The 15,429-nt window shown below is 40.2% G+C and overlaps 1 protein-coding gene across 1 annotated transcript in view; it reads right to left on the bottom strand.

The window, feature by feature from the left end:
- LOC119733107 overlaps positions 1–15,429 on the bottom strand; it is a 201,807-nt gene that overhangs the window by 132,724 nt on the left and 53,654 nt on the right. Inside the window, 11 exon segments of the mRNA XM_038206687.1 lie at positions 132–281; positions 1,469–1,669; positions 2,788–3,018; positions 5,450–5,591; positions 6,416–6,543; positions 7,202–7,365; positions 8,851–8,917; positions 10,640–10,849; positions 12,153–12,291; positions 13,558–13,736; positions 14,192–14,360. Of these exon segments, the coding sequence (XP_038062615.1) occupies positions 132–281; positions 1,469–1,669; positions 2,788–3,018; positions 5,450–5,591; positions 6,416–6,543; positions 7,202–7,365; positions 8,851–8,917; positions 10,640–10,849; positions 12,153–12,291; positions 13,558–13,736; positions 14,192–14,360 (1,780 nt within the window).

Raw genomic sequence — 15,429 nt, 5'->3', positions numbered from 1 at the left:
CACTTAGGCCTATACTTTTCTTCAGTGCTACGCAGTTCCGCTTCATTTTGTGCGTGGGTAAGGGTTGGTTTCCTATTTTAATTTTGTTTAGACGTCAAAAACAAACATTTTTGGAGGAGACCAAACTTCACCTTCTTCATCAGGTCTTATCAGTGCTGTGGTGTCACACGGTCCATCATTAATCTTATCTCTAAGCCCAATGAACTCTAGGAGAATATTGACAGCTTGCTGCCCAGCACTCCGGCCGACTTGATTCACAAACTCCCTCAAGGTGTCCCCTCCTGTGGACAAAAAAAGTCAGGTTTTTAGGGCATCAGAACCACAGTACTGCATATGTACTGAGGAAATGACATTTATAAGTTACGATCTCGTGCACAAAGAAATTTAGTAAGGGTTTGAATAATTATATGTCACTGCCGCCGTATGTCTGGAGCATTCAGAATAAAATCAAGCTTACATGTAGTTTCGTAATTCACTACCTGATGGAGACATGTGTATAATAGGGAACAAAAGATTGTATACGTCTCCACAGGGCAATTTCTATAGGTGGATACGTCTCCACAAGGTTATCACAAAATATATGGATTTTACTCCAAAACTAAGAATTTCCAAGGCGTGTTGATATGTCGCAAATTGAAGTATTTGATGTAAGGGATATTCAGTCCGAATTTCAGCCCAGGAAATCTGGCTAAAATAGGAGCATTTTGAAACTACATTTTCACATTCTAAAATTTTAGTACACGGAAAAAAGAAATGACTCCGCAAGGATACAAATTCCAGCATGTGTGCACGCATACTGGAAATTGTATCCTTGTGGAGACATTCCTTTGTTCTCGTCTATAAAGTTTTCGAGTTTGAAAGTGTCGTTTAAAAATGCTCTTACTTTAACCAGAATTAATTTCCTTGGCTGAAATTCGGACTTAATATCCCTTTTCCAAAACTCTTCCATTTGCGACAGATCATCTTGGATATTCATAGTTTTGGAGTAAAATCCATATATCTATTTCGTGAAAACCTTGTGGAGACGTATTCATCTATAGAAATTGCCCTGTGGAGTTGTATACAATCTTTTGTTCCCTATTGTACACACATCTCCAGAGGGTACGGTGTATCAGATCATGCATGCATGTAAAACAGTGTGCACACGCAGAACGTGTCTCCCACAGATAGCTCTCATTTTGATTTGCTCTCATTTTGATTTGCTATAGTATTCATGCATGGAGGGCATGTAATGTTCAGGACTTTATTTCATTTTAATACCACTAAGATACTAATAACACCACATTTATATATCACCTTAATGATTAATAAAACAGACAAGATACTCTTGTCTGGAGTTGCAATTTTCAATGACCCTGCAATATCTACTGATTCAGGGAAAGCATCATAAAGCCTTTTTTTCATGAGCACTCCCGAGGAATACTTGCTGTCATTACTACAAAGAATCCAATGAAACTCCTATTCCTACCTGGAAGGGAGAATGAGAAGTTGGAATTGCAGAATGGAATGGGAACTCTGTAGTCCTGGATGATGTCCACATTAAAGATGCAATCATCAGCGCTCTGGCAGATAGATGCTCCAAAGTCAATCTCAAACACCTTCTCCGCGTCCAGTTTGTTGATGGAGTATTTCAGGGCGATGGGACCTATGGTTTGCTGTTCTGGTTTTCCTGTGTGGTTTAATGGACGTCATTTGTGAAATGCTGACTACTGACATGTGACCTGACCCCGAACGAGTGTCCTGAGCTACTTTTTGAGTAAAAGGTTTAACCAGTTCTTGCCAGATGACATGTATACCCACAAAGGTTTTGTGATATTCAGAACAGATGACAGATAAACATGCAGGGAGCGAGGCCAGAAATATCTGTCAGTGACCGGCATGCAGCGAGCAAGGCCAGAAGTATGATTGTGCTACCTGAGGGTGATGGCTTCAACCCGCCTGGCATGAGGTTGAGTGAAAAGTAATCCTGCACCTTGTTCTGTTCTTGTAAAAATAATCCCGGCGTGAACTGGTTAACAGAATCTTACAACTGAATGTCACAGGAACGGCCAAGCTTTCAACCACATAAAGCTGTATGATATTGAACCGACTGATACATGACAATGGACAGCAAGCTATTATTATGTACAACTTTACTAATAGCCTTCTTCCCAGCTTCTTCTCTTCATATTTCACTTCGGTTTGCGATACTCACCAGTACCATATCAGATCATGCAAAAGGTATGTTCCAATCATCCGCACATTACATTCCTTATAACACCTTACGTTTCTACAGGCCACGTTAGTGTAATGGACTTGATCAGGCTATAAAATCACAGTTCTCTGTGGGCGATTTAAAGTCAGTTTCAAGAACCATCTTTTGTCTCATTATGTAGCATGGTATCTTTGTCTTTCTCCGTCTCGATATTTTCGCTCCTTCTTTCCTCATATTATTGATTTAGTCTCATTATTAGGTAATGTCTTCGACCCCAGTTGTCTGTATGTTCATCAGTCTGTCCGTGGCTATTGCTTGCTTTATTGCACCTGTATGCATGCAACTAGCTAGCTCAGCTCAGTCCCAAGCGTGCGCGTGCAACGCGCATTGTATATGAGGTTAGCCATTGTACATGCGTTATTATAGACCAGGCACGTTGGCATTCTCGACCAATGAAATTACAGTATCCAAGCACACGATATAACAATTGGACATTCAGAATGTTTTAAAAATTGCAAAGCATCATTACATGGTTCACAACCATTCACAAATTATATTTGAGAATGTCTGTATTTTAAAGATGACAGACTCACCCCATTCGTAGCTCAGCAGCAACTTCTTGTACTGCAAGTGCTGAAAGGCGACGTAGAATGTGAAATCACAGGCATCTATCTCCACAAAGGCTTTGAAGGAGCGGCGGAATTTCAGGTCCTCGATGTTGAGCTCCAGACAGCAGTCCAGACGGAGGCAGTTCTCACTCAGGGAGCAGTAGGCCACTTTTGCCAGCTCTGGGGAGAACGCTGGCAATGTGAAGAACCGACATGCTGTACAAATCAGAACAATTTTCCACAACTTTAATAAGTCCAATTTTGTCTTTGGCTGTTACAGGGTCAATTTCAAAAAGGCTGCTATGCATCATCATTTCTCTGGGCACAGGGAGGTTTTACACAAAGACTGTTTAACAGTTAAATGTTAAAACCTGGTTTTTATCACAGACTTGCTGCAAATTTGGTCGGCACTTTAAGATCTATCGTAATTTTCGGAATATAAGCCGCGGCTTATACGTTGAATTTGCCCATGAAAATGTTTACTGCGGCTTATACACAGGGCGGCTTATACGCCGAGCCTTGAAGAATATAAATAAGATTCACATGTGTATTTAATGTACTGGTACAAGAAGAGATGTGTTGCTGAAATGAATTATAAATTAAGAAAGTCATTAACAAACCCAAAACCAAGTCTCACGTAAAGGTACCGAGCGGTAAAAAGTACGGTGATGAAAGCTGTCTTCGACACTTGCGACCAGCCGTACGTGATACTGGTACAATGCAGCAGTGATATGCAGCATGCTTTCCCCATAGCGGACCACACCATTTGTGGTAATAAAGGGGTGTTCTTTCTTGGGAACAATAATTACCAATATTTCCGCTGTTTAAAAAAAAGGAAAAAAGACGACTAACATTTTTATGGCGTTCGAAACATTTTTTTATTATTTATTTATTACATAATCAGTTGTTCAACGTCACAAAATATTTTGTTTTCTTGAAATGTATTCAAGAAACGATGTAAAACTCAAAAGAGGGACTAAATCACCCCTTACAAAATTAATGGATTCGTCTATTAAAATGTCCGCTTCGTTTTGACTATTTCCGAAGAAAGTTACGATTGAAAGTTGAATTTTTATCGCAACTACTCGTTAGTATTCGCAACAATTTGATAAGTTTTGAGGTAAAAACGGACCTGTTTATTCTTAGGACATAACAAATCAGCATCTGTTGCCACAAAGCAAGATTTGTAGCACTCCAGTCAGACAACACACGGTGGGTTTCATACTCTCTCACGTGCTGTGGGAAAATGTTGTCAGCCAGCAGCAGTTCCCGGTGTTTATTTCTCATCAATTCCCATATTTGTTTGTAAAAGTATCGATTGTGAATGATTTGATATAACTTTTGTGGCCCTTTTAATAGCTTCTGTAGTGTAAATGGAACTGGTTCAGAGCATTTTGACTAGAATTTGGAGGCCTTACAAAATTGAAACCGCAGCGGTCGTTGCGGCTTATACGCCGGTGCGGCTTATACGCCGACTTCAAATCTTAATTTGCAGATTTTTGCGTGCTGCGGCTTATACGCCGCGCGGCTTATATTCCGAAAATTACGGTATATTTCTGTAGATTGTCAACCCCCCCCACCTTCTCAGGCCTAAGTCAAAGTACTGACCACATGACATTGAATTTTCAGTCCATTCCTATATTTAATGCTTAATTCATACACACCAGGGTTGAAGTACTCATACTGGAGTACTACTCGAGTACCATTTTAAGAGTACTCTTACTCGTATTCGAATGTCAGAGTACTCGTACTCGAGCTGACGGTACTTGTACTCAGGCAGCAAAGTACTTGAACTCGACATGTCGAAATTGTACTCAATCATCAAGGTACTCGTACTCGAATAGCAATACTCAATAAAAAAACAATTGTACGGCTTGACTTACCACGGCCGCACTACTTATTTTATCAATGCTTTCAAATGATTGGTTTCGAAGAAATCGACTTCCTCTGTGCTCTATCTGGATGAACAGCTAGCCTTGAGTGGCCAATTATGCACAATGACCCATTTGCTGTATATGTGCGCACACCACAGTTTCATCACATGTAATCCAAACATAATTTTCGGCTTCAAGCACAATGTACTTGGACTAGTACTCGTACTTGTACTCGGAAGTACAAGTACTCGGACTCGTACTCGTACTCTGAAGTACAAGTACCTGTACTCTTGAGACCTGTATTTGTACTCAGTTGGCAAAGCACTCGGACTTGAATGGTACTCGGCAATCTAAGTACTTGTCAGTACTTGGTACTCCGAAAAAAGTACTCGACTACAACAATGCCTAAAACAGCATCTGGTGTTCCTAACAACTGATTTTGATAACTTTCTGAATGATGCAAAAGACCAAAATACTTGGCTACGGTTTCCAATTTAAGCCTATAGACCTTTATCATGTTGCCACCATTTCATTCATGTTCCCTGTATCTAATAACAGTACTGAATGATACTGGTTTTTTGTGCAAAAAGGAACCAGACTATTTTTCCTTTCAGCTTGCTTTGGTTACGTTGATGTGAATGAGAAAAATCAAGATGGCCGCAAAATGATAATGGTCTCTTGGAGTGGCCGAAGCCATTTCCCATAGACACTTGTACAACTGCATCCTTAGCCACAAGATTTGTATGCAGCCTTCCTTGAGTTATTCTACTTACTTCTATCATCCTGCGATAGCCTGGCTTCCATCTCCATCCTCGTTCCTGTGGTTGCAAGTTGCCTCTCCTCCAGTGTAGCTATCAGCTGCATTTTACTCAAACTGGTGGGCGTTGGGCATGGCTCTTTACCATCCAATAATTCCTTAGGAGGGATAATGATGGGTGTAACTTGTACAACTTGCAACAATAAAAGATTGATCTGAATTATTTAATGCAAAGAATTGATCAAGCAGGGGAGACTTCAAACGCACTATCTTTGTGTGACCAGGGGAACACAGGATCTTCAAGTTTAGATGGAAACTGTACTGTTTTTATTCCCCAGTGGACTCATGGCAGCTGAGTGCAGCCAGCGCTGTAAAACTTTCTTCAAATCACAGGACTTTTCCAACATATGTGTGCTCTTGTTGGATTGAAATATGTTTCAAATATTTCACCGGTTACATATGGACAAATGTTTCTTGTGGTTTTTTCAATGATGACGCTCCTAGAACACAGAAACTGAAATAACAGGAGCCTCCAAACAGACTAGTACGTAGTTACTTGATTTTTAAACAGACCTCAACACCAACACACTCCCCAGACAGTGTACAATCATTGTCTGCTTTGATGTAGTCAATGTTAATTTTTACACACCAGGGTTGCAAATGGCGCCTGAAGCATATGCTTCCAATGTTGGTACAAAACCTACGGACTATATTACAACAGACAATAACTGTACAGGGCGAGTCACACACAAAAAAGGGAACCTAAAAGTCAGGACCATTTTTTTTAATGAATTTCTGCATGTAGCACTTTCAAGATGTAGGATATAAAAGCCCACTTAACGAGCTTTCTTTTTAGTACAAGAACCAATGTTACGGAATTTTAAACACAACCACCATTTTAAAGTTCTGTCCATGGATCACAAAACAGGTTAAGTGTTCTTTCAGCAAAACGATATACATACACCCCTATGTCTGAGCTTACCTTTGGTATGCCCAGCTCTTCCAGGACAAACTTCAATGTAGCCTCAGTGCCTGCCTTCAGTAGCTCCTCACCCGTCTCCTTGAGTAGATTCTTCAAGGCAGCGCGGGAGAAATACTCGTCCAGGTCAACTAAAATCAGACAAGATTTTTTTCGAACTATGGTCTATTTCAGGGTTCTAGTTTTCAGTTCTTGTTTTTGGTTTTTTTTGTTTATTCACTTAACCCTAACTCCCTACTGTCTTTTACCAAGTACTGGAGCAAGTCCACCAAAATCCATTAATCACACTGCTTCCAATGCATGCTTTGCTTTAGGCCTCCAGGCCCAAGTCCATCATACTCCATCAATATTTATTCAAATCAGGCCTGCCAAACCAAGTCCCCAAAAATCCACCAAAATGGGGGGAAGGATTTTGATGAAGTTGGGGAGGTTAGGGTTATTGAGTTTGGGTTTTGGCACTGTCATTTGCTTGTATTTTGTGTTCTATTTGTAGTTTTTGAGAACAATTCAATTTGCTTGTATCTTTTTTTTCTATTCTTAGTTTTTGAGAAAAATTCCGTAGGGGCAGATACATCAGACCTATTTTAGGAATTCCCAAATTAATGTTTACATTTTTAAAAATAATGTATATAGTTAGTTTTTAATATAAATCAATATAAATGAACATGTAGCTTATTGGATCATTAACAATCAGCATATAAACCCCTTACATTTTAGCCATAATTTTTGCACACTTTTTAGGTTTGATTGCTTCAATATTGTTCTGTTATAGTTTTCCCTCCTGCTTACTGTTTGGCCATGTGATGGTTCCATTGGGATGACAGATAGGTAAAGCAATAGCAGAATCCTGCAACACCTTGATGAATGGCAAACAATCTGCATCACCAGTCGCTGGGCAGAAACCAACGGACATGCTGACCAGTAGCTGAGTCCTGCTCTTCTCAATGCCGTACCTGTGGGGAATATTAAGGGCAGAGATAGGCTGGGATATACAATGGACTAATTCAGAATTATTATTTATATCAGGCTTCCAGTGGTAAAAATATATCAGCGTATTCTATGCTTTCGAAAACAAGTACCCGGATGAGTGCAATGTCAGTAAAGAACCCGAGTGAGGACAATATTACATATGAATTCCTTTGGGGAACTAACCCACTGAGCCGGTTTTTATGTGCAACCTCTACGAGAGAACGCAGCGAAAAAATCATTAAAAAAGGGCCTTTTTTCACATCTGTCGCCACCACTTCATTATTAGACAGGGTATACCTTAGATCTCACTACAGTGTGACCCTAACAATATACTCTTTCAGAAAATGAAAGAAAAACTGAATAAAACACTGATTTTCACTCGCGAATTGATGTTAAACATTGCATTTTCAGTCAAAATTCTCCCTGTTTTGTGTGTAAACCACGCGTTAAGCCAAGAACTGGTCCATTAACATCATCATAACGTTAAATAGCTCCACCTGGGAGTTTAGATCTCTTGAGTCATTTTTCTTCGTCTCGTAAGCTTTCCAACAATATAACCCTTATTGTGATTGGTTAAGGTTTAGGCTCGCGTGTATTCATTTACTAAAGAATTGTACATCTAAACTCCAATAAAATTTGCCGTTGCTCAATGGCTCAGCGCGTAGGGTCTGTTTATTGTACACGTGCTAGGCAGCGCTACTGTACGTATATACACAGAGCCAGGGAGCTCTTACACGTATCTCTATGCGTCCAAGGTCATCTGGCTGTGCGCTTTGGCCAGTTTACATGGGGTCCTTTTGACCACAAAGGATTTGATATGCTTTTCATACTGTCCTCATCCAGGCATTTCTGCTGGTTCCTGCACGATCAACAGCATTGCAAGCAATGTTGTCAACTAGTCAACTGAACGTAGCACGCGGTACCGTCGCGCCTGCACACGGACGCAGCATGCAGCACAAGGCATACGTGTAATGCATTTTAGAGTGCGCCAAATTTGCTTCGGTAAGAGAAGAATATTCCATGAAATTTGAGAAAGTCTTTTGAATTACGTCAGCCTGATATAAATAACAATAATAATATTGGATGACTTTTTTCGAGGGATACAAGACATTATACAACACCTGAATAAATCCCTGTCATCTGATTGGTGGATCGTTGATCACGTCATTGAATTATTCGTACCAACACACGGTGCGCGCGTGGCGCGCAGCGCACAAGTACTATTGCACTGTGATTAGAAGTACCATTGCACTGTCACTGCACATGTTGCCGAAGGTGGCGCTGTGGTGTTTAAATCCGCAATAAAAGTTCTCAACTTATTGAACTGTTTAAGTTCTAAACTAATATGGAAAAGTTTTAAATTGAGATAAATTGAATATGATAGTTCTCAACCTGTTGAACAGTTTGCATAAATTAAATATGATAACTCTGAACTTTAAAATAAGAATTAAAAGATGAAAGGTTACTACCTAAGATGCAGCTCCATATCATCCAAAAATGGAATGTCAAAGGGCACTGGCACGTCCCATTCTTTGCCTAGGGAGAAAACAAGAGTGTTTGTTAATAACTTAATTCCAAAATCAGCTTTTTTTTCACGTTTTTTCTTCACCCAGGGATGTCATTGGTCTGTAACCAAAAAACCTGAAAATTTTATGCATGAAGTGCAAACCCCGGCGAGCGCGAAGCGCGAAGCCATTACGGCGTGGGGTCCGGTGCCCGCTTAAGGGCCCCGGAAAATTTTTGATTTTAGATGCTCTGTGGTGCAATCTGAGGCAATTACTGGGCACTTTCCTTTGAAATTCTGAAGCAGAATTTGTTGTAATTTTATGAAGAATTTTCCCTTATTTGTTAAAATGTACTCTTGTTCTAATAAAGTTTTTTTTTCTGTAATCAAAAGTTGAGAACCATGCTGTTCTCCCCAGGATTTTTTCAAACCTGTTGGCGAATTTTTGTTGTGATACAACAACCCGCGAAGCCATGGCGTGGGTTCGGGGCCCGCTAAAGGGCCCCGAAAATTGTTGAACTTTAGAAGCTTTCTGGTGCATTTTAGAGCATTTCAGAGGAGATCTTGTAATTTTTTTGTAAAAAAAAAATCAAAATTGTAAACTTAAATCACTTCTGCTTCCGATAACATGCCTATCAAAATAGCGTCGGCCGTCGGTAGTATTGTTGGAAAAAATTATTTAACCATTTCTATATTTGTAGTAAAGCAAGGAATCGTTTATATTCCATGTATTTTGTGCCTGGATTATTCTCATTTGCGCCACAAAAATTATCAAGACTAGCCATCAAAAGTGATTAAAACTTGCCTCACCTACTTAAAAATATATTTGAGGTGGGTCATTCCACAATTATGCTTAACGTACATCATGGCCGCTAGCGCCGCAAACATTCAGTCTGGCCGGCCGTACATCGCGCCGTACACACGGCCGGCCCGGTGCGGTATCAGTGTGGATTGCTGCACTGTGAACGGCCCATCCCGTGTGGCCGAAAATTCTGCCGGACTGCAGAAACACGCTACGATGTTTCTCCACAGGCTCGAGTTTTGCAATCTCGTCATTTCAATGGAAAATACATACACAGAAAATGAAGATCACGTTCTGTGAATTAATTTCCAGAAATCCTCTTTTTCCATCGACGGTCGTTTTACTATTTTTACGATCCAACTTCGGCCGATTGATTCCGCACGGAAAACGAACCTGTTACGTGAGTATACTTGCAGTAGTCACTGGTTCCGATCCTTCATCATAGCATTGATTGTTAGCGCGCGAAGGGTACCAGTGTATCATGCTGCACTCGTCTGCACACCTGACCAGCGCAACACGTGCATCTCAAGTACCGACACAGGAACTAGACCTGCATAACCACAACCTCGGCCCCGAGCGAAAAATCACATAATCGCACTAATGGCAACCGCATGGTCTTCAACTTCGTTCTCTCATTGGCTGTTCAACATGTGCGTGCGGCATACATATCGATCAACGAAGTTTATGTCCGTAACTCGTAAGTAAATTTCGGATATTTCGGCAAGCAAAACTCATTATGAATAATTAATTAGCACATTCTACCCCCCTATTTTGTCAACGGATTCACACGATTCACGTTGGTGGACTTTTGAGGCCCCAAAAAACGGATTTCCGGATAAAACCGGAGAAATCACATCCCTGTTCACCTTAAAAAAAGTCAAATTTTTCCGAATTTCTAATGCATAAAAATCAGGAGTTCGTAAATTTACACTGAACAAAAGTATAGACTTACCAAATTCAGCATCCAGGATCTGAATGGTGTAGTTCCAAGAGTTGACACCGAGTACAAACTGGAACTCGCAAGGATCAAAGCGCATGAATGCCTTGAAGGCCAGAGATACCATGAAGAGTTTGACATTCATACAGCACTCCACGCCCAGGCAGCTTTCATCTATCTTACAGTAGACATTCTTGGGTAGGGAGACTTGTAGCAGGGGGCAGCCTACAAAAATAGGAACGATCACATTTTTTCCATCACGGTGTTGAATTTGCAACAACTTGCCTTGCACTTACAAAGACACATCATCATCATCAGACACACTGCACTCTGCTGTAAAAATCACCTGGCATTAACAAAATGTAAGGTTAGAGCACACGCGCTTGTGTGACTATTAAAGAACTTTGACAAAAGTGTCATCGGGGCTTCATCATTATGATTCATAATTACCAAGGGCCGGTTCAGGACCAAAAGCAGACATCACGGCAGGTGATTGCACTGCACATTTGCAAATGTTGAACACATTTAAAAGGTACTAGGGATTAAATTTTGTGACTTTTTTTTGTTTGAAACAACAAAGTTGTTCGAAATCTTGAGAAGGGTACATAACAACTAACATGTTAAAGTAAAAGCTGGATGGATACTGTACATGTTGAGAAGACATAGTATTTTATGGTCTCGTAAATGGTTTCCGTTGCCAGTGATTCCGATTAAAAAAAACCTCTTTTTTAAAAGCACCACAGGCACACTTTTCTTGAAACCAAGTCTGATAATTTGTTTCTTCCCAACGATACCATATCAGGTGGAATAACCAACCTTTCCTTCACTTTGAGCATGATTTTTTTCTCATCAAATCGGTTGGTTTGTCGAGCATGAAAGTTCGTTTCCTGTCCCATTATTATATCAAAAAAGATACCTTTTTGAGACTTTGATTACAGAGCTCGTATCAGGAGCTTGCGACACCATCACGGTGTCTTTATCAACTGGTGCTGTTTAAACAACAAAATTGTTCGAAATCTCGAGAAGGGTACATAACAACTAAGGGGCCATTCAAAATTTTCAATGTTTTTAAATTTCGATTTTTTTTTTTTTTTTTTTTTTTTTTTTTTTAAATGTTTTTGACCCACCCACCTGAATTTTCGATCTAAAAATTTCGATTTTCAATTCAATAAAAAAACATAACAAGTGCAAAGTTCAGTGACGGCGGAATTCAGCTGCAGTCCGTATCAGTACCTTATCATGACCCGTCACGTGACCAAGCTTGGTCACACGACAAGAGGCGGTCGTACACGTGACCCAGCTCGTACCCTCCATCTCTGTTCATATGGGGATGGTGCCTGCGGTTGGTTTCTGTCCGGACTATTACCAAATTTGTTCCCATGTGCCTTTAACTCTGGTGTATTTTGCTGCAAATGTTTAATGACATTAAAACTTGCTTTGCACTCTCAAAACTATGAAACAGCCTCAGGTACAACACACACTGCTGACAAACAAACCTAAACCACACAGACGAGCAACTTCTACTTACGATCTTCGGGTTGTTTGTATCGCTGGAGTAGAGTCTTCCTGTCTCCCTGTGAACTGAGACCACGCTGCTGGAGCTCAATCCTCAACATATCATTGGACAAAGACTCCGGTAGAATGCACGGCTTGTCACTCACTAGTTTCTGCAGGTTTACAAGAGAGCAAGATTTGGGAATTTCATGTTATACATTGTGCTAATCTGTTAAATTATTCAATGTACTTCCACTGCAAGACATGGAATTCGCTAATGAGAGGAAAATCAAGCAGATCTGTGTTTGACAAGTTCTCATCATGGAATTATGCAGGGTACCCCCCCCCCCCAAAAAAAGAAGGTAACCCACAAAGTGATAATATGAATCCTGAATGATTGTGGCTATCAATCAACAGGAGTTCTGTTTTGTTCATGTTTCCGTAAAGTTAAATGTCCCTTGAACTTTTGATGGAATTGTCTTACGTCTGAGATGTGCTCTTAATGTTTTACCCAAAACTGTCCCAAGAAGGTTTTCAAGTACCATTTTCAAGACAATGTTGCTCAGTGGTGCATGACCAGAGGCATATTAATGCATTCAATATTACAATGGAAAGCTTACTGCCCTAGCTAATTTATGATGACACCATAATAATGGTCATGAAGTTAACAGATTACAATATTGGGAGTATCAAGAATGGGGGGAAAAAATACATTTCTCTACATAAATCATAGAGCTATAATAAATTACTTGAGCGCTGACTTATGTACAAAGTGATGCCTGCTGGGCGCATCCATATTTTTGCACAAACCTATGAAAAACTCGAAATTTTGTACGGCTTTTGTACGGCTATATATGCATATCTGCATTTGTATTCCATACCGTTAAAACCAAAACGTACGATCAGCATATGAGCTCTGCGCAAACAGTGCAACGCGTGCGTGTATCCACTGCAGATGCTTTTTGCCGTGAAGTTTTTTGAACCGCCATGACACGTTTAAGTTCTTTGTGTAAGTTCTACTTGCGCGTTACATTTAGAGTACACTTCTAAAATTTAATCCATCTAATTTCATTGTGTTGAACTACAAACACACACATGAATTCAAAATGTCTGCACCCAGAATGGTTTCAAAGCGCCTCTACGCGCAAGAATGAGGAGTTAGCGCTCTAGTATTTTAATATAGCTCCATGATATAAATACACAATTTGTCAATGGTAATGGCACTATGTAACTAGTGGGTCAATATTAGAATTCAGGAGCAAAGATATTTTTAATGAAAAATACAAAATTCACATTTGAACAGATTTGCATTGTGAGTGCGTAAGAAAGTGCTCAGCTTTGCCTTATACCTGAAATTTATTTTGAAAAAATGTGAACCAATGAATCTTTTTTTACTCAATAATCCTCAAAGAATGAATGCTTTAGACCAGCATACTCACAACAATCGTCTTGACAACTGTCAGTAAGTCATCTGCTGTTTTCTCCAGTCCAATCTTACGGGCAAATGCCAGAATGGAGCCAATCTTCAAATTCCTCAGGGTGAAGTTCTTGAAAGGAGAACCCGAGCCTATTTTTGGCTCTGGAAGGCCAAGTGTTTCCTGGGTCTGCTGTCTGTTGCCTTGAAAACAATAGTGAAGAGATTGTAAATAATAACAACAACAGAAATAAACATGTAGTCATCAAACATAGATACAATGGGATTTATGTTGTTCACACATCATCCTTGGCTCCTGATTTTTGTGTACAAAATGGACCGAATATTGTTGTTGAATAATGACAACAGAAGAGTGACAAGTGGCTAGCATTTCTCCAAGGAATAGATGGGGAAAGCCATCCATTGCTGTAGGTAGTACACATAAAAACTGTGTAATTACACAATTCAATAGTCAGCATGTGTTCAAAGTCGTCTTTTAGTAACTACCAGGGTGTGCAGGGTGAAAAGTGGGTACCGGAGCACCAGCAACTTAAAATCACTGTACCGAACATTCGCTATTACGAACAATGTTTGTTATAGCGGTGTTCCACCGTATAAATATAATAGAGCATGACTTATTCACAAGTTGTTCTGTTTACCTGGTGATATTGCTTGATTAAGAGAAGATGTTCGCTGTGGTGGTCTCTTGCTAGGGTCAGGTCTATCGGTGGTTGTGTCAGGGGGAGGTTGGCGCTTTGGACTGGTGTCCTTCGTCTCTCCGTCCTTATTATCGCGTCCAAGCAAAGTACCTTCCTTCACTGTCTCTCCCTGTGGAACAAAATTCAAGTGCAGGTTCTTATTATGCAGTCTTTATTAAGTTTGTCGAACATAAACAGGAACCCACATTCCAAGCCCCCCCCCCCCAAACAATGAATGCTGGGTTTTCCAATGATTTCTGAACATGGAGGTATATAACGCCTTGTCCAGATGGTAAAGTCACTAAATTTAACAAGATTCCCCACTATGGGTGGATTATAAGGCTACTCAGCAAGTTACAGACTGTTGAAAATGTTGACTCAGCAGGCGATTTCACAAAACTTATGCCGCAATGGCATAAGTCCACTTGCGCCACAATTGATTGCAAAAGTTGCGCAACATCCATGCTGCACAACCTTTCAGTTATGACAACTAACCTATCGCGGTAGAATTGCGTTAGAATCGCGTGTACGCAGCTTGTGAAATATTGGCCCATTACATGATATACAAACGGATGCATAAGTGCAACAACTGAGACAAACAAAAGTTAGCGTACAAAAATTCCAGAGGGGTGTCTAAGGAGCATGGCCAACTCGCAAACGGAGATAGGTCAATTTCACAAAAGTCTCATAGTGCGTAAGTCCGCAACTTGCGCAAACAACTTATGTCGTAACTTGCACAATCATTTTATGTGGCTTTAGTTGTGGCGTAGTGACTGAAAATGACCCATTTCACCAACAAATCATGATCATCATGGCACCTGTTATTGCACAACTTATCAAGGTTGATACAAGACACTCACAGCTTTGTGTTTGAAGTAAATGAATTGCTATTTTAGTCGTGACCGAGCATTTAGAGATGCCGCATGATTCCGAAGAAAGTCGGACAAAATTATTTTCAAAATGGTGGGCGGAGGTGATGCAACGACTGTTACATGAAAGAACAAGAACAAAATCACACACAAACAGCCATTGTAAATGCTGTTATTATTCTCGTCCAAGATGATTAGATTATTTATAACGTTGCCCAGCTACTCCATGTTTCGTGAAATTGATTGTAAGTTTATTGCGTAGCTGCACAATAAATGTGTTGTCCTATGCATGGCGTAATTTACGCACTGTTTCCTGAAATCGACTGCGGG

The sequence above is a fragment of the Patiria miniata genome, unplaced genomic scaffold, assembly GCF_015706575.1.
Source record: "Patiria miniata isolate m_02_andy unplaced genomic scaffold, ASM1570657v1 HiC_scaffold_1, whole genome shotgun sequence".
NCBI classification, from domain to species: Eukaryota; Metazoa; Echinodermata; class Asteroidea; order Valvatida; family Asterinidae; genus Patiria; species Patiria miniata.
This window is presented reverse-complemented; position numbering and strand designations above follow the sequence as displayed.